The following is a 24605-nucleotide window of genomic DNA, read 5'->3' as shown; positions in this document are numbered from 1 at the left end:
GTTCAGTCCCTACCACCCCCATGGTGCAAGGGTTCCTGAAAGTCCTGACTCCCCCTTGCGTAGGAACACACACGTATAGTATAAACTATCTTTAAATGTAGAGAGGAAAGCATCTAGAACTGGTTTGCTACCGATGAGCTCTGCAGGCTTGTTTGGTCTCTTGTTGATGAACGTCTCAAAGGACTCCTTCATCAGGTTGATGAAACGCTCATTCCTCTGGAAGCACACCTCCACCACGTGGTCTACTTTGTCCTTGAAGTCCAGCAGGTCTTGGACCATGTCTTTATCCTTCTCGGGATTGATGACGATGGTTGTCCCGAAGGTCTACAGGAAGGAGACATAACCAAGTCAGCAGCGGCAGGCCTGGGAAGGCAGAGCAGCCTTTGCTGCTTCACACCGTGACGGCAGGCCTTGTTTGCCCGCTCGACGGTGGATACCTCTAGTACCCTGGGCAGGGGGGGCCTGGCATTCAGAGAGGTTCTGCCTCAGCCCCAGGCAATACTCCTGGAAGATGCTGAGTGGTGCTGTACTGGCAGGTGAGGGACACAGTGCCTGGAACACAGAGGTGGGAACTGGGACCGGAAGTTGTAAATTGGGCTTAGAAACACAGCAGCAGGAGTCAGAGCACACTGCTGTACAGTGTGTGGCGGTTCACAGTGAGCAGGGTCACGCCTGACAAGCAGACACAGCAGAGACTGCTGCCGCAGCAGAAGCAGTCTCTGCATGAATGGAGGCAAAGCTGTTGTCACTGCTGCAGCTGCCCCCAGGGAGGTGGCCGCACTGCCGGGTCATCTTGGACACACTCCTCAGGGCATCGGAAGATGGCGAACAGAGGCCTCACACCCGTCCTCCCTCTGCAGGGGCGTGAGGGCCGGTGTGTACCTTGATGTATTCACTCCAGTGCTGTAGCAGAGCATGCTGCCCCCCTTTCACCCGGCTGAACAGCTGGTACATCTGCGTGAGGTCAGGCACCCTGTTCTCGTCCAGCAGGTGGTCCAGCCCTAGGAGAATGCACAACAAGAGCAGGTCACACTAGGAAGACAGCGTTTCTGAGTGAGAACAGCATAGTCCACACCAGTCAGTACATGGCTTGCAGACCTGGAGCACACACCTGCTAGAGGTATGCCCGTCTGGCTGCCTGCCTGAGACGGCTCATACAGGTGGATCTCATTTTTCTGAGTGCATTTGGAATGTATTATTTACTTTCTCATTTCACTAAAGCCCTTATTTAACAAAAGTAATGAGTCAAAAAATATTTAGACAAGTATTTGCCACGAGAAATTCACAATGCAAATTATTTAAGGTTTTGTCTGTTAGTCAGAAACACATTTGTTAAAAGATTAGTTCAGGGGCTGGAGAGACGGCTCAGCAGGTAAAAAGCATCTGCTGGTCCTGCAGAGGACCCAGGTTCTGTTTGCAGTCTACACCGCGGCTCACAACCATCGCTAATTCCAGTTCTAGGAGATCTGATGCTCTCTTCTGACCTCCACCCTCTTCTGAGCACTGTGAGCGTTGCATACATGTGGTGCATATACATACATGCAAGCTAAACACTCATGCATAAAATAAATAAAAACTGAAATTGATTCAATTTTAAGTTTTTAATTGATTAATTTGATTCACAAAATAAACTGTAAGACAAATAAGTACTGTCAGATATTTTATGTATTCAATATGGAATTTTAGAAATTTTATTCAGTTATTTAGGTTTTATAATTTTTTTTTAAATAAAGATTTATTATGTATGCAGTGTTCTGCCTGCATGTATGCCTGCACGCCAGAAGAGGGCACTAGATTTCATTACAGATGGTTGTGAGCCACCATGTGGTTGCTGGGAATTGAACTCAGGACCTCTGGAAGAGCAGTCAGTGTTCTTAACCTTTGAGCCATCTCTCCAGCCCCGTTTTTTTTGGTTTTTTGAGACAGGGTTTCTCTGTGTAGCTATGCGCCTTTTCCTGGAACTCACTTGGTAGCCCAGGCTGGCCTTGAACTCACAGAGATCCGCCTGGCTCTGGGATTAAAGGCGTGCGCCACCACCACCAGGCTAGGTTTTATAATTTTATTATTTCATATTATATGAGCATTTTGCCTGTGTCTAAGTACATGTACCATGTTTGTGTAGTGCCTGCAGAGGCCACAAGAAGGCATCAGAGATGCTACCTGTAGACCTGGAGGTTGTGGGCTCTCAAGGCACTTGAGTCCCTCTGTACTTGGCAGAGCCTGCACACACAGGGTCAGGTGTGTGGAGGCACCCTCTGTGCTAAGCTACTTCTGAGCTAAACACACAAATAAGCTTTCACTTTTGTAATATATCTCCCAGGAGTCCTAAATATCTTTAAAAAAAGTTGAAGGGCCTTTACTTTTTGTAATGTTTCTAATATAACTGTGTATGTTGTTGTATGTACGTGTGTGTTCGTACACATATCTGCAGGTGTCTGTCTGTCTGGGGGTCAGAGATTGATGTTGGTATCTTCTTCAATCATCCTCCATTTTGTTTTGCTTTTTATTTGTTTAGGCAGAGTCTCTCACTGAACCTGGAACTCACCAATTCAGCTAGACTGGCTGGCAGTAATCCTAGACATCCTCCTGACTCTGCCACCCCAGTGCTGTTCCTACTGGCTTCTTAATGTGGATCCTGGAATCCACACTCAGGTCCTCATGCCTGCATGGCAAGCACGTGATCAACGCAGACATCTCCACAGCCACTAATAAAATCTACAACGAGCTTTTACAAGCATAGTCCACCATTTCCTGGCCACAATTTGGCTTATCAAAGTCTGCACTGAGACAATTTATGAAAATTTCTATTATTCGCTTGTCTTTTTTTCTTGTAAAATATTTACATGCTTGTGTGTGTTCATATGAGTTTGGTGCCTTTAGAAGCCCGAAAAAGTATTGAGTCTCCCGAAGCTGGAGTTACAGGAGGGTCTGAGTTGTCTATCATGTGTGCTGGTCCTGAGTGGAAGCATAGAGTTCAGTTTAAATTCACTCATGATGAAAATCTACCTTTCTGCAGAATTGCTGTCAAATGTTCTCCTAATAGCTGCTTCTCCACACAGGCAATCAAGGGTTTCCTATAAAGAAAAACAGCAAGTGTCAGCAGAGGACTGGCTAGCCCCCAAAGGTTAAAGTCCCAACAGGCAGCCTACAGCCAAGTGGACAGAGGGCTAATGACTACATCATGGCAACTGTTAACTCTGATTTTGGCTGACAATTCATTTCAGTTGTTTCTTTTTCTTTCTTTCTTTCATGAGACAGGATCTCAATAGAGAGCCCAAGCTGGTCTTGAAAACACGGTTTTTCTACCTCTGCTACCCAGTGCTGAGATTACAGGCATGTAGCACCATACCTGGCTGCTTGTACCATTTCTAAACACAACTTGCTGAATAACACAGACAAGTCCATAGGTAGGTCCAGAAACATTGGCAGTGAGCACCTGAGGAGCCTGCCTGGTTGGTGTAGGTACATGTGTCCTATATCCTGGTTTTCTGATTTTCACCTCCGCCCTTCATGGTTTGGCCCGTGGTATCACTTGCTTTCCGAACTGTAGACCTAAAACTCTAGAGCAGACTGGTGAGTGAGCCCAGTGAAGCAGTCTAGAAGCCGGCAGGGCACATCTGGCAGTGCAGTCTACAGTCCTACTGCTCATGCCTACCCAAGCACTCTGGTCTCCATGTTCACGTCATGTTGGTCTTAGGCAGGATGGCTGCTCGATGCTGTGGTACCACTAGGCCGACAATACCATCCCCCTCTCTCCCCACCACTGACACAATCTTCCTACACTTACTCTGCCTTAAAGTGTGTTCTCAGCCTTGCTCCTCACCCTGTAACACAGGAGGGACTGGCAAGTGAGGGTTCTAGAGATTGGCTGGCCACCTACTTTTTGTCTCATCTTCTACTCTAGGTCTGAGATACACTCTTACAGCTCCACTCCTCACCCTGACCACCCGCACCCCCACAATTACTGGGCAAGTTTCTGCTCATGGAAACAGCCTGCTACGAGGTCTGGGCACATGAGCACCACACAGAACAGAAGAGTGGAAAATGTGGCCTGACCACTACAGTCACAGGTACAGACATGATCTTCTTGGCTCCTGCCTCCCCCCAGACACGGTCTGTCCTGGAACTCCTTAGGTAGACCAAGGCAGCCCTGAGCTCACAGAGCTCACAGACCTTCCTTGGTCTCCCAAGTGCTCCACCACATACAGCCTCCTGGCTTTTTCTTATTCATAACTTATTTTTTCTTTTTAGAAGATCACAGAGAATCTGTTTTATTACAAGAATGATTAACTTTAGACTTTTCTTAAGTCTTCATTTCAGAGTTTATAAGGAAGACTACTGGAGTTCAGTACCTAGTACCAATGTTTTAAATTGTGTACTGTGCACACACCACAGCATGTGTGGATGCTAGAGAAAACCCTCAGGAGTCTGGGGTATTGAACTCAGGCAGTCAGACTTGGCATCAAGTCATCTTCTTTCTGTTTTTTGAGACGAGTCTCAGTGTGTAGCCCTGGCTGGCCTAAAACTAGCTATGTAGACCAGGATGGCTTTGTACTTACAGAGATTCACCTGCCTCTGACTCTTGAACTTTCGGATTAAAAGTGTGCACCACTATGCCCAGCCTTCTATAAGGAACTTTTTAACCTATTTAAATCTCACAGCACCTATGGCGAGACAGGACTCATATCCCGCCCTCCATGAAACGGAGTTCAGAGGTGGCCCTTTTGAGGGGAGCCTGGTGTGGTTGCTGCTTCTCCCTGGTTGCCTCTGCTCTGTCTCCTGTGGCCTTCCTTCTCCTGACTCTTCTTTCCTATCAAGTGTGAGTGTGATGAGCACATCAATATCCCCAAGCAATCCAGCATTCCCCAGGCTCAGCTCTGGACTAGGACCCATGGCGTCCCTCACTGGAAAGGAAGAACACAATCCTCTTAAAGGTGCTGTTTCCTGAACTCCCATGCTATGTCTCCTGAGATTCTGACCCCGTCCTTCCTCTTGTTCCAAACCCCACAAGGACTGGAGCTTTGCATGGGTTTCCCATGTCCCCTTTGTGCCCCTCCATGTTTCCATCTCCTCACAGCAGTAAATAACACACGTCTTGAACAAACACACATGCTCTCTCCCTTTTCATTTCCCTAGCTGCTCATCAACCCAAAGTCTAGAGGAAAAAGACTGAGAAGAGGTGAAGAGTGTACTGTGTCCTAAGAATTATGGCCACTGAAGACGTCTAACAAAGGACGAAGAGGACTTAGCAGTGAAGCCTTGGCACTGCTCTTGCAGTACCCAGCACTCACATCAGGTGGCTCGCAATCACCTATAACCCCAGCTCTAAGGGCTCCAAACCCACGGACTCCTCAGGCACCTGTACTCACATGCACATACCCCACAGACTGCACATAACTAAAAGTAATGAAAATCAATCTTTAAAAAAAGAGAAGCTGCTAAGTGAAGGGTCTCACATCAGTGAAGATCTATCAGGTGAACAAAGTACTTAGGTGCTAAGGGGCCACTTTCCTTGACCAGCCACTTGTGAGAGCGTGTGGTAAGAATACAGTTTGTAATTGTTGAGCATGGGCAGACTATAAGCAAAGCATGGCCTTGTGAGCAGAATAGCCTAAGAGCACTGGGTTAATAACCAGAGGTACAAGGTATTTTCTTTCTTTTTTTGGGGGGGGGGCAACAGTGCGTGCGTGTGTGCATGGGTGTAGCCCTGGCTGTCCTGTAACTCGCTCTGTAGATCAGGCTGGCCTTGAACTCACAGAGATCCACCTGCATCTGCCTCCCAAGTGCTGGGATTAAATGCGTGCGCCGCAGCTGCCACACCACCCCGTCACCCCCACCTTGACTATTTCAATATGCAGCGAGAAAGTCTGCGGCCTGTGAGAAACTGAAATGTCGTCCAGGGACAGTGCTTACTGTGTGCTGTGGTCTAAGTAAGTGATCACTCGGTCTGCTTCCTCTTCGAGACGTTTACTCACATGGTTAAGATACTCTGGAACCTTCCAAAAAAAAATTAACACATCAATGACAAAAGGACTTCTCACATTGATATTTTCCTCATAAAATAGAAAACGAGCAGTGAATACATTCAAGTCAAATATTAATAGATTACCAGGGGTGGGCAGGGTAGGAGGATGTTTGAGTGACAACTAGGAGGCTGGGGATCACCTCTAAAATTAGGGCCCAGGTTGCACTCACTGCTTACCACAAAGTGTTGGGGATCAGTGGGTCCATATGGGTAAGTGACTAGTATCTGGGTAGAAAGCCCAAAGCTTACTAGCAGCCACACATGAAGCTGTCCTGTCAGAGGTGATACCCTTTTTTGAAGCCAGAGGCTGCACACAGACGTCAGCTGTCTGGGGCGAACAGTCCTCGGGGCCACTTGTTAACACTGCTGCAGCTAAATTCTGCTCTGACAGGCTGGCCATCTTGTAAGGAGCAGGTTACTGTGTCTGCACTCAGGGCTCCCTTCAACTTGACGCCAGGGCCTAGGAAGCTGCTCAACAAGGTGGGTGATACTGCTATTACACTTGCATTATCACATGTATTATAGATTGCACATGTATTTTGGGGGGAGAATTCTGTACATGGATGAACAATTTTGATTCTTTTAATTATTTGTCTTTCATATTTCGGATTTACTCTTTATCCTTGCTTAGACATGCACTCCTTTGCTACTTCAAACTACTTGGGGGGGGGTTTAAGGCAAACGCAGTCGGCGCATCTCACCTCCCTGTCTTGCATCAGCCTCTGGCCTTCTGCAGCGTACAGACAGTTAGTCTCTTCCAAGAACTTCAGTTCAAACGAGTCTTTATACACCTAGGGAATGAGCAGTTACTGACGAACTCCATGCAGGAGCCTGCCTTCTCAAGCACCAAGAGCCCACTTTCTGGGTCAGCAGGCTGCACCTTGTGGTCGTCATGTGCCACTGTTCTTTGGAAAACTTTTCCTACCAGGCCAGAGCCCTATCTGCTCTCAACACTAATGCTTCTTTAGCCTTTGTTCATCAGTAATTGGTTTTCCCTTTGTTTATGGTACATTTCCCATAGAAATTAGCATTTTATACAGCCATACGTAGTATCAATCATCTTTTCTTCTGTGGCTCCTTGTGTAGGGTGGTGTTAGCCTCAGGCATCCTCTCCTTAAGGACTAGACAACCACATTTTCAGCTCCGACTTTGTGATCCTATTCCCCGCTTCCATCTCTGATGCCCGTGTTTTACTTTGGGGCAGATGGCCATCACACACTCAAGACCAAGGCCTCACCTGGAGATCTGAGAGCATGCTTAACAGACTCCGAAGCAGGCTTCTGTCCACAGCCTCACCGCTTCTCTCACGCCCAATGAGCAGCAGGATCCCATCAATGGTCTTACTCTGCACCATCCTGTCACTGATGATATGGTTCCTAAACAGCTCTAGGCCCATGTCCCTGACAGGTAGAAAGCAGAACAAGGCTTTAGTTCAGCCTTGGATGCTCCAGAAGCTTCACATGCACCAGCCAAAAACTGCTATTTGCTAATTATATCCAGAACCTTGAAAAGGGCTCTTAGGAACGTTTGTCTGGCCAGTCCAGGATGCCAGTGTCTACCCTAAATGAGGTTATTTCCTGGATAGGTCAAGCTGGCCACCCTGAGGTGGTCATGAGATACCTCATGCTACACTGGCACCAACAATCAAATTGCTTTTGTGTGAAGCTGCTATCTTTGACTCATGGCTCACTGTTCTTCTTGGGTGAGCCACAGAGATGTCAAGGCTATGGGAAGCACTACTACATCTGCTCCCTCTGGAACCCTTCCTTTTTCCTGTACTGTTCCCGGCAACCTCCTCTCCAGTCCACAGAAAGCACATCTGAAACAACCCCAAGTTAACCCTACTTCCTCAGCCTGTAGCCCGGAAGTTTCCGGAAGGGCTCTGTGCAGTGAAGGTGCCACTCTAACAGAGAGAAGACAGCAGGGCTTGTCAGACGCGGGAGGGCACTCACCAGATAGAAGGCAGCATGGAGTTCTGGAGGACATAGGTGCGATCCAGAAACAGGAAGATGCTTCTGATCATGATCTGAAGACCAGAAAGGAGAGCACTCACACACCTGTTCCCTTCTTCACATACCGACCACCTGAGATCCGACTTTCTGGGCCATCCTACATTAGCTGTCTCGAATGTAACAATCACTTCTTGATGGAAAACCCTCACACATCAAGTTCCTCATTTTTATACATTCAACTTTTTCTTCTGGTATTTTTCAGCCCAGACTGCAAGGATTTTAAAGCATTCAACCTCAAGGATCTTTGAAATTTAATTATCTCAGGCGGTTGGTGGTGTCACATGCCTTTAATCCCAGCACTTGGGAGGCGAGGCAGGCAGAGCTCTGTGAGTTCAAGGCCAGCCTGGGCTACAGACAGAGTTCCAGAACAGTCAAGGCTATACAGAGAAACCCTGTCTGGGGGGTAGGGGAGGTTGGGAGGGGGGAAAATTTAATTATTTCCCAACTCACGACACAATGATGCTTTTTGATGGCTCAGTACTAGTCTTTCTTGATTTCTTGAGATGGGGTTTCATGGCCTTAAACTCCTTATTTTCCTGTTTCTACTTCCTAAATGTGATTACAGGCACATAACAGAACCTCCATTCCCGGCTTAAATTTTCTAAGTCTTGCTACCCGTCTTGAGGCTCAGGCTCCAGAGCACACTCTGTTGCAAGGACAGCGATGTAGGCAGTGAGCTGTCCTCTGTCTTTGTTGGGGAAGCCCTGCATTTACCCGCTAGAACTGATTCCACTTTTGCTGAAACTGCTGACATTTGAAAACACCTTCCCTAATGGACATTCTTGTTTTTACATCCACACGGCTCAAAACGCTCATCCTCTGCTCTTCATCCTTACAAAGCAAAGCCTGAGTCTACTTCAAGAAGCCACATACACTATCTTCTCTCACAGGTCACCAACAGCTGGGCCACACAAAAACTCACACCTGTGAAGACAAGTTAGCCACCACCACGGCCTAAGAGTTTGCCATTTAACTGCAGTGAGGGGCTGGAACTCAGGCCAAACTGCAGTTAGACACCTGGAGCCTCCTGTGAGAACACAGGGAGCTTCCTCCTACGTGCACACACCGACTGCTGACCTGGAGGCAGAGCTAGCCAGCACCCCTTCCTAGAAGTCTGAGGAAGCTCACCTCCCCACCCTACTTTACTACTCAATTGTGGTGAAGGGTGCCGGAGCTCAGGCCTGAAGTTGGTAGAAAGGCAGGTTAAGGTGGGTGTGAAAAAATCACTACATTCTGTCTAGAGCAGAGGCTTGTAAAGCCAAAGGACAAGTGAGCAGGTATGGGTGAAACAACTCAGGCATTAACAATAGTATTGATAGAGAATCAGGGCTGATGAAGGGCGCAAACTTACCATTTGTCTGCAGTGATCTTGCCAGCATGTGTTAATCTTCTTTAGAAATAAAACGCTGTCTAGTGAGTCTGTGCAGACCTGCTAAGGAAGCTTCAAACATATGAGTCCATTCCAGTTTTGCAACTTTCACTTTAATCTCAGTACCCTTCCCTGCCTGATGTCCTTCTAGTAACACGGAAAGTATAACCATTTTACCATTCTATAGTGTAAGTTACACTATAGTCCGAACACTTGTGAAAACCTAATCCCAAGGCCATAGTACCCAGAGGTAGAAAGACACCCTGGAGAGCTGTGTCATCCTATCTACAAAGCAGGCAGCTTTTACCAGGTGGAGTCTACTAGGCTAGGGCCCGGGTCTTGGACTTCCAGCCTCCAAGTGGCGGCTTATAAGCCCGTTTACAAATGGACTGACAGAGACCTGCAGCTCCCAAAGCATGAGTGGATTCCTAGCCTCTGCCCACTGCCAGCTCCTTTCCTTTGGTAGTAACCTACCTGACTCATCCCACCCCTTGGATCTGTCTCACTGCTTCGCCTTGGCTTCCACTCTCTCCTCTCCTCTCTGCAGTTACTTTCCACTGCTGCCAGCTGACACCAATAACCAGGCATGAGTGCTTCAGCTGGGTGGTCGGATTTCACCCACTGAGGGCCACGATGGACCTTCTAGAACTGGGGTCTGGTGGGCCCGAGTATCCCACAGTCAAAGGCGTATATAAAAGTGTATAGACAGGCAGTGGTGGCACACACCTTTAATCACAGCACTCAGGAGGGAGAGGCAGGTGGATCTCTGTGAGTTCGAGGCCAGCCTGGTCTGCAGAGTGAGTTCCAGGACAGCCAGGGCTACACATGGAAACCTTGTCTCAAAAAGAAAAAAGAAATGCTGTGTCTGGGCTGGAGAGATGGCTCAGAGGTTAAGTGTACTGCCTGTTTTTTCCAGAGGTCCTGAGTTCAATTCCAAGAAACCACATGGTGGCTCACAACCATCTATGAGATCTGGTGCCTTCTTCTGGCCTGCATGCAGAGTACTGTATACATAATAAATATGTATTTTAAAAAAGTGTATAGCAGGGAGCTGACAACTCTGCCTCAGCATCCTCAGAGCTGAGATTACAGGTATGTGCCTCTGCGCGCGCACGCGCGCGCGCGCTGCGCGCGCGCGCGTGTGTGTGTGTGAGTGTGTGTGTGTGTGTGTATGTACTTTTTTTTGAGACAGGGTCTCACTATGTACTCTGGCTGGCCTGGAACTTGCTATTAGGATAATCTATAATTTTATGTATGTATTATGTATGTATGTGTGTATGAATGTGTACATGCGTGTAGTGCCCAGAGCGAGCAGAAAGGGGCATCAGATTTGGAACTAGAGTTATGGATAGTTGTGAGACACCATGTGTGCTGTGGGATGGTCTGTATGTCAAGTGTGTTGCTGATTGGTCAATAAATAAATCACTGATTGGCCAGTGGCCAGGCAGGAAGTATAGGCGGGACAAGGAGGAGAATAAAGCTGAGAAGTGGAAGGCTGAGTCAGAGAGACACTGCCAGCCACCACGATGACAAACAGCATGTGAAGATGCCGGTAAGCCACGAGCCCACGTGGCAAGGTATAGATTAATGGAAATGGATTAATTTAAGCTGTAAGAAAAGTTAGCAAGAAGCCTGCCACGGCCATACAGTTTGTAAGCAATATAAGTCTCTGTGTTTACTTGGTCGGGTCTGAGCGGCTGTGGGACTGGCGGGTGACAAAGATTTGTCCTGACTGTGGGCCAGGCAGGAAAACTCTAGCTACAATGTGGGTTCTGGGAACTAAACCTCAATCCTCTGCAAAAGGAGCAAGTGCTCCTAACTGCTGAGCCATCTCTCCAGCCCCACTTATTTTTTTTAATTTTTAGATTTCCCCCAATGACTGAATTTTTTTTGTGTGTGTGTGTGCTGGTGCCAGCACCCATGGCAGCCAGAGGTGTCACATCACCTGGAGCTTAAGTGAGCTGCCTGACGTAGGTCCTGGGAATTGAACTTGGGTCCTTGACAAGAGCAGCGTGTGCTTTTACCAACGAGCCACCTCTCTAGCTCCTAGGATATTCTGTTTAAGAATTGTGCAAAATACAGCTTTTAAATAGAGATACCCAAGTGTGGGTTTCTGGAGAAGGATTTTCTTGCCCATTCTCATTGGATCCCTGAGCTCCCTAATCTAGAAAAGGCAGTCCACGCAGGTGGGAAGCACCAGGTGTCTGTCCTGTGCTTCAGTCCTGTCTGCTGCTTGCTAGCACGTGGCACCATCCATGTCAATAAGGTCAAGTGCAGCAGGCCACCCACCTCGGCTCACATGAGGAAACACAGCGTGGCCCAGATGGAGGAAAAACTTGGTAAGTGTGCCACAGTCAGGGCAGAGAAGCCCTGATCTTCAGTCAGTCAAGGGCAGCTGGGAGAGGCAGGAGATGCTGGCCCAACCTTAGGAGGGGAAGAGAATGCTCAGGGAGATAGTGAGGCCATAGGCACATCTGTGCAGGTGACCATAAACACAGCAGGCCAGACAAAAAGGTCCAGTTTCTCGCCTCCTAAGTCTCATATTCACCAGTTTAGACAGTCAGAGGAAAGGTCTGTCAGCACAGCACCCCGGGAGAATGCTTCTATGCTGGTAAACTATGTCAGATCACTATCTGTGCAAAGCAAGACAAAGGTCGGCCACAGGACATTCAGCAGGTTGAGAGACGCCACGAGCCTGATGACAGAGCTGCAAAGTTCCTATTGCCTTCACGTTGGCCAGCTGGAGCTATGTGGCAGTGAGCCTGCATGGGCCTTTAAGATTAAACCAGAGTTAAACTGACACTGGTCCATCTGATGCTACCTGGAAGCTCAAGAGTCACCAATAACCATGGAGTAGTTGTACCTGACCCTGTATCTCTAAGATGTAAGGGTCCAATGTCAATGTTCTCTAATAAAAAAGTTCTGTTAAGTAACTTACACAGGTCTCCAGATCAATCATTTTCTGATATTTCCCATGGAAAAAAGTACCAAACAGTACTTAGTACCACAGAGCATGGTGTTTACCAAGATCCTATGCACCCTGCTAGAGTTCGGTCAATTCTAGGATGCAAGGTTCACAGCATCCCCAGTGCCAGAAGTGAGTAATTCTAGGCAATGAGATGCACAGGCGCCAGAGGGTCTGTTGTGGCTTCTGCTGAGGCAGCTTTCTGGTGGCCACTCTTGTCTCCTTTCAATTCCTACAAAGGACTTGCACCACGAAAGGGAAGTACACCCTTCATGGTACAATAAAAACCCAACAGCAAGAATGCTTAGGACAGACCATGAAAAACTGCCAATCACAAAGACCATTTAAAGGAAAGCAAAACGCTATAGTGTATATTGGGCTGGAAGAGTGACAGGCCAGTAGTGACCTATACTCTAGAGGGTGTCTACTGTTATCCACGGCACCACCACACTCATTCAAATCACTGGCTGCTTGACTTCAGCATCTCAATCAGGTAGAGAAAAATCATCTAATATTGATCTATTTAATTACCATTCTCCCCATGGATCAATACACCTGGCCAAAACTGTGCACTGCTTGACCCTCGGCACAGCACGAGGCCAGTCACACTTCAGGTCACAGGTGAGCTTTCCTTCTTTGGCTTTTCTCTTCTGGAAGCCTGCGGCAGCAACTGATTCTTGCCTATGGGCTGGCTCCTCTCACTGCCTGCCATGTTTCTTCTGCACAGGCCATCCAATAGCACCATCTCCTCTGTGGGCCTCCTGGCCCCTCAGCACTTCCCTCCTCAGGCCGGTGGGCTAGCCTTCCTTTATGTCCAGAGGTGCACATGGCCTTTTGTTACACAAATGCCTATGTCTGTTACCTCCATTAGAGGGAGGTACTCACAGTGCTATTTCCAGGACCTAGTTTGATGTCTGGCAGCACAAACAGCTACTTTGGAAATGTGTTGGCCGGAGAAGGTTCTAGGCTGCAGGCTGGCCAGCGTTCTAGACTGTGCCACCATTGTGCCCAAGAGATCATATAACAACTTGATGGAGCTTTTGCTTAGAAACCTGTAAGTCATCTCAGTGACTTGTACAGCTTCAAGTGCAATTCCTTGATGGCATATCCAGAATCAAATGCAGTCTGTAACCTGGACTGCACACCAGACTCTGCAGTTAAGAACACAGTGAGCACTCCCCCATGTTCACTGTCTGGTTCCATCCCACTGTCCTTCAAGGCCAATTCGGTGTCCTTCAATTCAGTGGTATCCTCCTCACCCACCAGCCCCTGGTGGGGGCTCTGCCTGGTTTCTGTTCTGCTGCATGTGTCTGGGGTCAAGACATGCTGTCACTAAGGAATCTAATGTGTTAGTGCCTCTTTCCTCCTGTAAAACAAACCATGACTCTTATAATCCTGGTTTGTTAACAAGAAACAGCGTACTTCCCCGGCTCTACCCTAGGGCTCGGATTCCGTGGAGGATGGAAATCAGGCACACAGTCACTTTTCTATAATCCACGATCAAGACACTGAGTTGGAAACAGAGGCTTACTAAATATGTGACCACTTTGGTCAACCCCCAGAGTGGGATTAATTTGCAGGAGGATAATTAAAGCAGGTAATCAAGAAGTGGTTTCCAGCCAAGTGGGATTAGAGCAAAACACTATGAGCTGACCCTGATGGGCACTGGAGTCCTAGAACATGACATCTAGTGTCACTCTCAGCCCAGATGCCAGGCTCCTCCAGGACTCTGAATGGGGCAGAAGCTCTACCTGCCTCACAGATATCTCCCGAGGTAAGAGTGCATGCTGGCAGACTCCTCTAGGGTATGTGGTCACCATGATCTTGTACAATCTTGCAGTCGTTAGTTCAGAACACTTGTCAGAATAGAGAGGCATCCTGATAGAAGCCCATGTAGCAGAAACCTAGACCATAAAGGCCTCAACGTCCAGCAACACTGCCTGCCTGGTGCTCAGCATTAACAGGTTCTGTACAGCTGGTAAGACCACGTTCCCTTTGATGAAAGCCACAGGAAGAAAAAAGATTTCCTGAACCAGGAGAAAATCTTGAATAGGCAGGCTTTGGGATTTGTTTTATACATGAAAGCATGGAGCCAAAGAAGTCAGCATGGGTTTTACACACTACATTTGTGTCCTAAAACTAGCAATGGGTTTGGGGACCAGCTTGAGGCCAGGTCCTACAGATGTCCTTGTGGGCATGAGTCACAGGATGACACGGCAGCAAATCCTAAGCTGCCCTCTGCCCAGTGCTGTGCACAGCACATGCCTGAATAATTCCCTTCTTCAGCTGAACACCTAGCCACCACTCCTTTGTCTGGTTCCGTCCTGGGAGGTAGTCTCAGACCAGACAGGCAGGTTCTCCTGCATGCCCACAATAGCACACAATCCACCAGGAGAAACTGGATGCAGCAAGGATCCAAGCATAGTCCTCGGGTGAAGCCGGATCCATGCACAGATGGTAAGTAGGAACCAGGAAAGACCCATCGTTTAGATGAGGTAGCCTTCCTGACACCCTGACTTGGGCCTGTGAGACAATGAGCAGAGAAACTATGGGGCTGTACCCTGATTCCTGACAGACACAAACCCCAAAATAAACTGGATATATTTGAAGCAGTCACATTTGTGGGGATTTGTTCCATATTATAGAAAATGAATACAGGTGGTTTTCATTAAAGGACAGAACTTAAATTTTAAGGCATTTTCAGAAATTTTCTTAAATACTCCAACTAGATGCATAAGTGGAGGTTGTTTACCCTCATTCATATCAGTAATTTAGAAGTTATAAATTTCACTTAGAAATCTAATACAATGAGTTATGAAACAAACATAGGTCCTTTGTTCTATAAGAGAAGATTTAAAGCTTATTCCTTTAGTATTAAGGACATTCATTAGTTCTTTATCCCATTTGAAAAAGATCTGTGTAATAAACAGAAAAGCAAAGCCAAGAAAGGATATTCTCTGAACGGAAGGATCTGGGCCTGGACGTGGTCTTCACAGACCTGGCGCAGCTGCTTGTAGAGCGTCGGGGAGACTTTGTGAGAACAAAGGTTTTCCACAGCCTACAACAAAGGGAAAGGTGACTGTCACCAGAGTCCATGCTCTCCAGCCCGCAGTGCTGATGCCACTTGGGTCTTCAGGGCCTGCGAGCGAGCCCGGGACTATGGCGCTGACAGCACTGGGTGCAGTGCAGTGAGGGCAATGGCCAACAATAAGGGCTCAGACCGACGGTGCGCTACACCTGCCGTCCCGAGGATGGGGGCCTGGCACCTCACGTCTCAGCTTCACCCTAGCTCAGCGGTTTCTCTATCAGGCTGCAAAACAGTACTAGGACTCTAGAGCAGGTTTGGATCTTGTGGCCATTTTCTGATTCTCTAGGCTGAGGTGGGACACACATTTATTATCTTGAGAATGACCATGAGAAACCAGGGAGTGATGGGAGGGGCAGAACTCTTGCTCAAGCACGGCAGGGACTCCACCTGTCGTGAGTGGAAGTTGCAAGAACTGATTCCTGAGTGATACAGGCCAAGCTATGATGACCCATGTTTACTACTGACTGATTGATGGAGAAGTCACTGGTTTTGTCTTAATGAAGAAAAGACAACTTTTGTTTTGTTTTGAGGCAAGGTTTCTCTGTGTATCCCTGGCTGCCCTGGATCTCACTCTGTAGACCAGGCTGGCCTTAAACTCACAGAGATCCACCTGCCTCTGCCTCCTGAGAGCTGGGATTAAAGGCGTGTGCCATCACCGCCTGGTGAAAAAACAACTTTTGAAGCAGAAAAAACATTAAATATTTCTACCCACTAAAAGAATGTACATTCTCACTAGTCCTAATTAAACCTCTCAAATCTCATTCAAGTGTGAAGTATAAACAGAAATGTTTTCTACTATAATACTTTAGAACCATTTAAAAAAGTGTGAGGATAGAGAGAATGGAGGAACTTTCCACCAGTTCCCTTTCCTCAAAGTGGCTTCACATCTTTTTTTTTTTTAAGATTTTTATTTATTTATTATGCATACAATGTTCTGCCTACATGTATGTCTGCAGGCCAGAAGAGGGCGCCAGATCTCATTACAGATGGTTGTGAGCCACCATGTGGTTGCTGGGAATTGAACTCAGGACCTCTGAAAGAGCAGTCAATGTTCTTAACCTCTGAGCCATCTCTCCAGCCCGTGGCTCCACATCTTATAGTAGAGGTTCTGCCTCAGTCCACATTTACAAGTACAAAGTCATTTTTTTATACATGTGCATGCCTGCATACTTCTATTTTATGAAAATCGAGTGTGTGTGAGTTTGTGTATGTGTGTGTATGTGATACTGTCCCTCATAAAACAACAATTTGTAAGGACCATTTTCTCTTTCGTTTTGAGACAGTCCCACTGTGTAGCCCTGGCTGTCTTGGAACTTGTCTGTAGACCAGGCTGGCCTCAAACTCACAGAGCTCCTCCTGCCTCTGCCTCCCGAGTGCACCAGCAGTCCCAGCAGATGAGCATTTTCTGAGCGCGGACTCCTGAGCTGGAGTCAGTAATCCTCAAACCACTTTCCCTAGCTGTGACGTGTTATTGCTGTCACTCACTACTGACATGAAACACACTGAGACTTGTTTGTTTTGAATAGTAAGATTCCTCAAGGCAGGCGGCACCCACAGGCAGTGCAGACTTGTTGTAAGCCTCTGTACAAGTGTGTGCCACCATACCTGGTTCTTGAGACTGTTTCTAAATTGACCCTTGATGTAAGAAGGGTCAAGTCAGGCTAAGACAGTGTGCTGTGGGCATGTAAGAGTCACCTCAGAGAAGCAAGATTTAGTCCAACAACCAAAGGTGGGATGTGGCAGGTTTGGGATTTGGCTTGTACCAGTTCACAGCTGTTCCTCAGATCAACTCATTCCTAAAAAATTCTTGCTCATATATCCCCAAGGATCACTCCTCACAGCAGACTATTTTGTGACCAACAGACTGTGCCGGGGCCACAGCATTGAGTGCTGACAAGCATGGGCTGTGGTGTCCAACGCTGTCCATTTGCTTTCTTAAATCTCACCTGCATGTATTTACTGCTACTGAAAGTGTTTCCTATGGCCCTGTCTAGTCACCTCACTGGGAGAACACGAAATGAAATGAGGACTGCATGCAGCTGTAGGCCAGGACTCTGCTGGTGCTCAATAAGTTCAAGTTCACACAGAGATTCTTGGACTGGAGCTGAAGTCACAGAAAACAGGAGCAAGAAATCGTGGACCGTGTCACTAGACTCACGTACAAAAAGGACACAAAGGCAAACAAGCCTCAGGATCTGCCACACATGCCTAGTTACTCCTGGACCCAGTCACTACAAAGAGACACACTGGTGTGGCAGGGTGGCGTGCAGCATGGTCCTGAGCTCAAAGAAGACCAGCAAGGCATGCTGCCCAGACCCAGCATGTCAAGACTGGTGCAACTTTCTGTGGATACAGACTTGCTGTCTTCCTACCCCTCCTCCTCAGCCCCTCATCCCACCTGGAGTGGTACTGGGGTACCAGACCCCTCTCGGTACCCACCTGAAAGAAATAAATGACAATGTAGAACAAAATCAGGACTCAAATGCAGGCAACAGGAAACCCAGAAGCCTTTCAGGAGACATGCATCTACCACTGTCTTCCAAATCTAATGCTCACTCTCAGGAACACTGAGGAAAGAGCTAAACACACGCAACCGCTAAGTACTTGCAGGACTGTGAGACTAGTGCAGTTTCTTGTAGGCCAGGCAAGTCAGAGAGGGTATATTCTCTGCTTCTGTATTGAATTTACTCTCTACTAACATGTGACTTCCTCAAAGCAGTCATAGAGCAATACTGATCTGTGGCGGGATATTTGATCGCATGGTGATACCCTGAGATTGTGTTAATAAAGTTAACCTTGAATCAGGGGGCATAGCCAGTGACTAGTTGACAGAATCAGTCATAGAGTATACAGAGGACCCAGGATATGAATAGAGAGGCACAGGAAGGAATAGAGAGGGTCTTGGGAGATTCGTGGGCTTTTGGACGTCCTTTTTGGCCTAGGAAGTGTGGAGCAAAGGTCAGCTGGTCACTCCTCTGCCACTTCTTGTTCTATCAGGTATCGTGGATACAGCATGACTCTGGATACAGCAATGCTCTGGCCTGGCCACCCCATCCTAAAAGCAAGACTTAAAAAGACCAGATAGTCTCCAAATAATTTAACTATACAGTAATATAAAAATATCTGACATACTAGTTAGAATTTATAATATTGACCATCCAATCAAAGATTATCAGATTCTCCTTAATGGAGAAGGGGATCAACCAGAACCAAGAACACAGAGTTAGCAGGTCAGGACAAAACAACAGTCATCTAAAAGATTCCATGTGTCCAAAGATGAAGCAGAGCTTCAGAAGCCTTCAGAATGACCCCAACTGCACCCCTAGGAAGAAGACCAAGTGGGAGGAGAACTCACATCAGTGGCAGCAATAGCAGATGAGGCTATTAGAGATGAGACTCTGAAGACAAGAGGGATGGTAGTCTCAGGGGAACTTGGGACAGACAATCGTTGTGCACTTAAAGTCTTTCCATGAAGAAAACCAAGACTGAGCTGGAGATGGCTCAGCAGTTAGAAGTTGCTTCTTTAGAGGACCCAGGTTTGGCATCCAGCACCCACATGGCAATTCACAACTGTCTGTAACCCCAGTTGTAGGAGATTTGACACCTTCCATCCTGTGGGCACTAGAGATGGAATGTGGTACACAGATACACATGCAGGAAAAACATCCACACACATTAAATAATATAATGATAGTGAAAACCAAAATGGCTCCACTAGGGAATCCCCTCAAACATTTAAGAAAGAAATGCCATCAACTGTATACAAGGAAGGAAATCATTTCAAACTCATAAGGCTAACATTACGTTGACACGCAAACTGATCAAAGACATAGAAAGGAAAGAATACATTAAGACAAAACTAACAAAACATTAACAACTCAAACCAATACATAAGACGGGCACAGTGGCAGATGCTTCAATTCCAGCAACACTCAGGAGGCAGAGGCAGGTGGATTTCTATGATTTTGAGGATAGCCTTGTCTACATACTGAGTAGCCAGCCGAGGCTACATAATGAGACCATGTCTCAGAAAAAAAAAAGGTACATTTCAGCCAAGTATGATCTAGCCTAAGCACACAAGACTGTCTTTATACTTAAAAGAGGGAAAAAAAATTAACGAATATAATCGACAAACTAAGAGACAAAACCAACTGATCCCTCACCAGCTGCAGAAGCATGCTTTCATTAAACCAGGAGCAGAAAGGCACCTCCTACATGGTAGCATTGCACTCAGCAGTGGTAAAATACAAGGGTCCTGAGACCTGGCAGACAAGTGGCCTGCTTTCTTACTACTAACCACTGTCCTGGAGGCTCCTGCCCGTACAGCAAGACAAGGCAAAGAAATAACAGGCCCAACATTGAGACGGGAAAAAGCTTTCTAGTTAGACACGACCTTCTGGGCAGAAGACCCAGTGGGGTCTACGGAAAATCTCGAAGCAGACAAGGCCGGCAAGTTAGAAGGACAGCTTCAACACACAAAAACAACAGTGTTTCTATATAAGTGAGAATCACAAATCGGAAATAAGGCAAAAATTCCACAAAAGGTTTGTAACATCTGTAAGCTGAAACAAGAAACACTGCTGAGAAACAGTTAGAGAGACCAAACGGGGTGCTATCTATCTTCAAGGCTGAGTCAGTTCTCTCTAAACAATCTAACGGCGTCACCATAATCTCAATCAAAACCTTAGCTGACTTCCTGGAAGAAGCCAGAAAACAGATTCTAAGATTCCTACAGGAATACAAAGGACCAGGACTGCTGAAACAACTGTGGAGAGACACGAGCTGGAGGCCGACCCTTCCTGACTTAATACCTGTTACACCCACTCCTAGACGGACAACCGCTCTGTCTTTGAGAAAGGCAGTTGGACAACAGTGTGCCCAGCACCCGGACAATTACAGGGAAAACACTGCATTTAGATCTATATCTCACAACACACACAGAAGTCCACAAGGTATAGATCACAGATCTAAATGCAAAACTTTCAACTCTAAATGTCTACAAGGGAAATACAAGAGCTTAGATCAGGACAAAGATCTGTTTGTTTTGTTGAGACAGGGTCTCATGTAACTGGCCTAGAGCTGGCTAGTAAAAGGCTGGCCTTGAATTCCTCAATCTCCTTCCTATGCCTGCCGAGTGCTGGGATTACAGGAGTGTGCTACTATTCCCAACTATGGCAAAAATTTCTTATTTTTTTTGGCGGATACTAAAAGCACAACCTTAAAGAACTGCTGATACATTGGACTTCAAAATGTAAATCACTGTTCTTCAAAGGACATAGATCAGTTAAGGGGTAAGTTACAGACTAGAAGAAAATATTTGCAACTTGTATCTGGAAGAATACATATCAAATTCACACATTCAATAATAGGAACATAATCTAAGAAAATGAAGCTGGACATACTGGCTTATGTCTATAATCTTAGAACTTGGGAGGCTGAAGCAGGAGGGCTGTAAGTTTGTAGCCAGAGTGGGCGACATAGAGAGATAAAAGGGGGAGGAGAGGAGGGGAGAGGAGGGGAGGAGGGGAGGCAGGCAAGCAGACAAAAGGTTTGAATAGTTAACTTCATCAAAAAGGTTACAGAATAGCAATAAATGTATGATGAGATGCCTAATATCAGTAGGGGCTGTAAACTAAACCACATGTAAAGGTGACAGCACCAAATGCTGGTGACAATGTGGAGCAAACAGACCCCCATACCACCAGCAGAGTGCAAAATGGTACGGCCACTTAGAAAAGCAGGCAGTTTCTTATGAAATTAAGCACAGGTCTTCTGTAATACCTCTGAGATAGCTTCCTGAGAGGAATGAGAACACATCCCCACTCAAGACGTATTCAATGTTCATAGCAATGTTTCCTTCCCACTGGACACCCAAACATCCTCCACCTGATGAATACACCAATTGTACTATATCCACACTACTCATTAATAATGTGATGTAATTCTATTTCAAGTAAAAACATATTTAAAAAACTAAAAAAAAAATACACCAAACTGCTAAACACTATTCTAAGTAAAAGCCAGATGACAAAAGATGGCAAATGCATGATTCCTTTTAGATAGACAGCACAGAGTAACTGGAAACAGCAATGACTGCCAGGGTAGGAGACGGGAAGGGATGGTGGGAAGGGATGGCAGCAAGGGGCTGCAGTTCTTCGTAGGTGATGTAAACGGTCTGTATTTTCATGGGGTGGGGGCAGCAAAACAATGCATATTAGGCCATTAAAATCTACTGTAACAACAAGTATGTTAGGGTAAACCTGTAACCCCCACAGGAGGATTACCTTGAGTTTGGGGCAGCCTGGGCTACACAATGAAACTCTTAAAAATAAAACTAGCCAACTCCCCCTCCCCCTAAAAAAAAATCTACTGGAGTACAAGTTATATATAAATTATACTTCAAGAAAGCTGGTTAAAAAAACAATTAGGGGTGTAGTGGCACATTCAACCATGTGGTTAGCTTGAGGCAGGAGGGTCGCTGTAAGTTACAGGCCAGGCTGGAATATATAGCAAGTAACTAAGTCAGCCAGCACTCTGTAGCAAGACTCTTACTCACAAAGGGAGTTGGGTAGAGACCTGGAGAGATGGCTCAGTGGTAAAGAGTACATGAGGACTTGAGATTGGTTCCCAGTACCTATGGCTCATAACCACCTAACTCAGGCTCCAGAGCGGTCCAACACTTCTGGCCTCTAGCTCCCAACTCCCATTCATACCCACCCACACTTAAAATAATAAAGGCACATCTTCAGGGAGGGCCCAGTGGTGCACACCTTTAATCCCAGCACTCAGGAGGCAGAGGTGGGAGGATCTCTGAATTTCAGGCCACTTGATCTACACAGTGAGTTCCAGACCAGCCTACAGTGAGACCCTATCTAAACAAAATAAAAACAAAACCTTAGAAGAGAAAAACCCGTCGGGCGGTGGTGGGGCACGCCTTTAACCCCAGCACTCGGGAGGCAGAGTCAGGCGGATCTCTGTGAGTTCGAGCCCAGCCTGGGCTACAGAGCGAGATCCAGGACAGACAACAAAATTACACGGAGAAACCCTGTCTCCAAAAACCAAAAAAAAAAAAAAAAAAAAGAAAAGAAAAAAAATATCCCTCCCTCAATACACAATCAATTTACACACTTAAGACAAAGAACAGACACATGTACACCAATCTATCACCCAAAATGCTTGGAATAAGTGTTATGAATTAGATTTTTTTCCCTCTGGATTTGATACATGAATATGCATAATGATGTATTTGGGGGATGGGACTCAAGTCTAAGCACAAAATTAATTCAAATTTCACATACCTTAAACACAATTTGAAGGTCTACTTTTACTTATCATTATGTGTGTGTGCATGAGGCGTCTGTGTGGGTCCCTGTGACAGGGCTGGAGTCTGGAGGTCAGAGGACACCTGCACTCAGTTTCCTCCCATCTTTTCGAGGGGTCTGAGGTTTGAACACTGGCTGCAAAGCTTATTCTGCAAGAGCTTTGACCCACTGAGCCATCCATCCCACTGGCCCTAGCTTCAGGAACTGTCTACACCAGTTTTAGCACACATTGTGTTCCGACCGAGGCCCGTCAGAAGAGGTCAAGTGTGCGCTGAGAGTTTTGGATTGGGAGTGCTCAATCTGTAACAATTTCCTTTGGGTACCATTGTTTATTCTTCTTTTCGTACTTTCTGTAACTTATAATACATTCACTTTGTAACCAGGAAAAAACAAACCGGTAAGGTCATGACTTCAGTGTAATTAATTATATGCTTCATCATCACCTAAAATAGACTATTTGGCGAACATTGTTGTATAAAACCATGGCAGAAGTCTGCTTGAAACAGCAAAATGTACTTCTGATGATTTTTTTTCTGCTGTGGACACTGACCACCTTTAGGTGAAAACTACCCAACTCTGTCTGCAAACCTCATATGCAACAATTAAACAACAAAACAGTGTGTGTGTGTGTTTGGGGGCGGGGGGCACGACACAGGGACCCTACTAGCAAGTGGAGCCGTATTGAATTTTATGTGTAACTATCTGGCATTCTGGTAACACTGGAAGACTGCCCTGTGGCTCTCAGCCCCCAACACCTCCTTTCTTCTGGTGATGGGAAAACTTACACCTCCTAAGCAGCCTGATGTAAGCCTCAACACACAGCACTAATCCAGGGCGGCGATCCACAGAAACACCTGCTGACCGAGGGCTTCGCGGCTTCCGCTAGGGAAGGAAGGCTCGGGCCGCAGCGTTTCCCCCGGCAGGCCTCCCTAGCGTCGGCGACCGTGGCTGCGGGAGGAGGAGAACAGCCAGGTGCTCGCAGGCCCTCGCCGCCGCTCACCTGGTACAGCTCCTCCAGGTTGTACCTGATGGATGTGCTGCTCTGGATGGCCTTGACCGCTTCGTGAAGCTTCCGCCACGTGTCCTGAGTGTAGTTGTCAGGCAGCCGCGGCCTGTCTGTGGGGAGAGAGGGTCAACGGCCGCGCGGGGACAAGACAGGCCGGGGCACCGAGGCAGGGCCCGGCAGGGCCAGCCAGGAGGTGCGGGATCGGGGCCAGCTGGGGCGCGGGGACGTGGCGGAGCAGGAGGTGCCGGGGACCAGTCAGGCTGGAGCGCCGGAACAGGGCAGTGCGGGAACAAGGCGGGCTGGGGCGCGGGGACAGGGCCGGCTGGGCAAGCCCCAGGAGGCCCTGTCCGAGCGCGCGACCTGCCGGCCGTCCCCGTTCGCTCCTCGCCGGAGCGCACCCACCTCGGAAGTTCTTGATGACCAGCTTCCTGGAGCCGCCCGCGCCCCCCGGCTTGGCAGGGCCACCGGTCAACGTCGCGGGCTTGGTGAGGCCGTTGGTGCGGCCCATGAGAGCCGAGACGCTGCCCTTCCGCGGGCCCTCGTCCGCCATGGCTGGGCCGGACGCCGCCCCGCCCCGCGCCGCCCGGCTCCTCCTCCTGCCCTGCGCCCCGGCCGTGCGCGTCCGGCTCCTCCTCCTCCTCCTCCTCCTCCTCCTGCCGGGCTCCGCCCTTGGGCGCTCGGCTCCTCCTCCTGCTGCTCGCGGCCCGGTCCGCGCGCCGGGGGCCCAACGGCCGCGGCGCGCACCGGAATGATCCGGCTCCGGCGCGCGGGCTCCGCCCAGCGAGGGCTCGGGGACCCGCGGGCGTTCTACGACGAAC

The 24605-nt window shown here is 47.6% G+C and overlaps 1 protein-coding gene across 1 annotated transcript in view; it reads right to left on the bottom strand.

Moving 5' to 3' along the window:
- Cul4a (cullin 4A) overlaps positions 1-24377 on the bottom strand; it is a 40520-nt gene extending 16143 nt beyond the window's left edge. Inside the window, exons 1-11 of the mRNA XM_052751687.1 lie at positions 24190-24377; positions 23782-23897; positions 15326-15429; positions 9389-9458; positions 7978-8051; positions 7263-7425; positions 6727-6816; positions 5914-5996; positions 3007-3074; positions 883-1001; positions 132-324 (exon numbers count right to left, since the gene is read on the bottom strand). Coding sequence (XP_052607647.1) covers positions 132-324; positions 883-1001; positions 3007-3074; positions 5914-5996; positions 6727-6816; positions 7263-7425; positions 7978-8051; positions 9389-9458; positions 15326-15429; positions 23782-23897; positions 24190-24337 — 1228 coding nt within the window. The 5' untranslated portion in view covers positions 24338-24377. The remainder of the gene's footprint in view (positions 1-131; positions 325-882; positions 1002-3006; positions 3075-5913; positions 5997-6726; positions 6817-7262; positions 7426-7977; positions 8052-9388; positions 9459-15325; positions 15430-23781; positions 23898-24189) is intronic.
- Between the last annotated feature and the right edge of the window lie 228 nt (positions 24378-24605).

The sequence above is a fragment of the Peromyscus californicus genome, unplaced genomic scaffold, assembly GCF_007827085.1.
Source record: "Peromyscus californicus insignis strain IS unplaced genomic scaffold, ASM782708v3 Scaffold_23__1_contigs__length_62951481, whole genome shotgun sequence".
Taxonomy (NCBI): domain Eukaryota; kingdom Metazoa; phylum Chordata; class Mammalia; order Rodentia; family Cricetidae; genus Peromyscus; species Peromyscus californicus.
The sequence above is the reverse complement of the archived record's forward strand: the minus strand, read 5'-3'. Positions and strand labels throughout refer to the sequence as shown.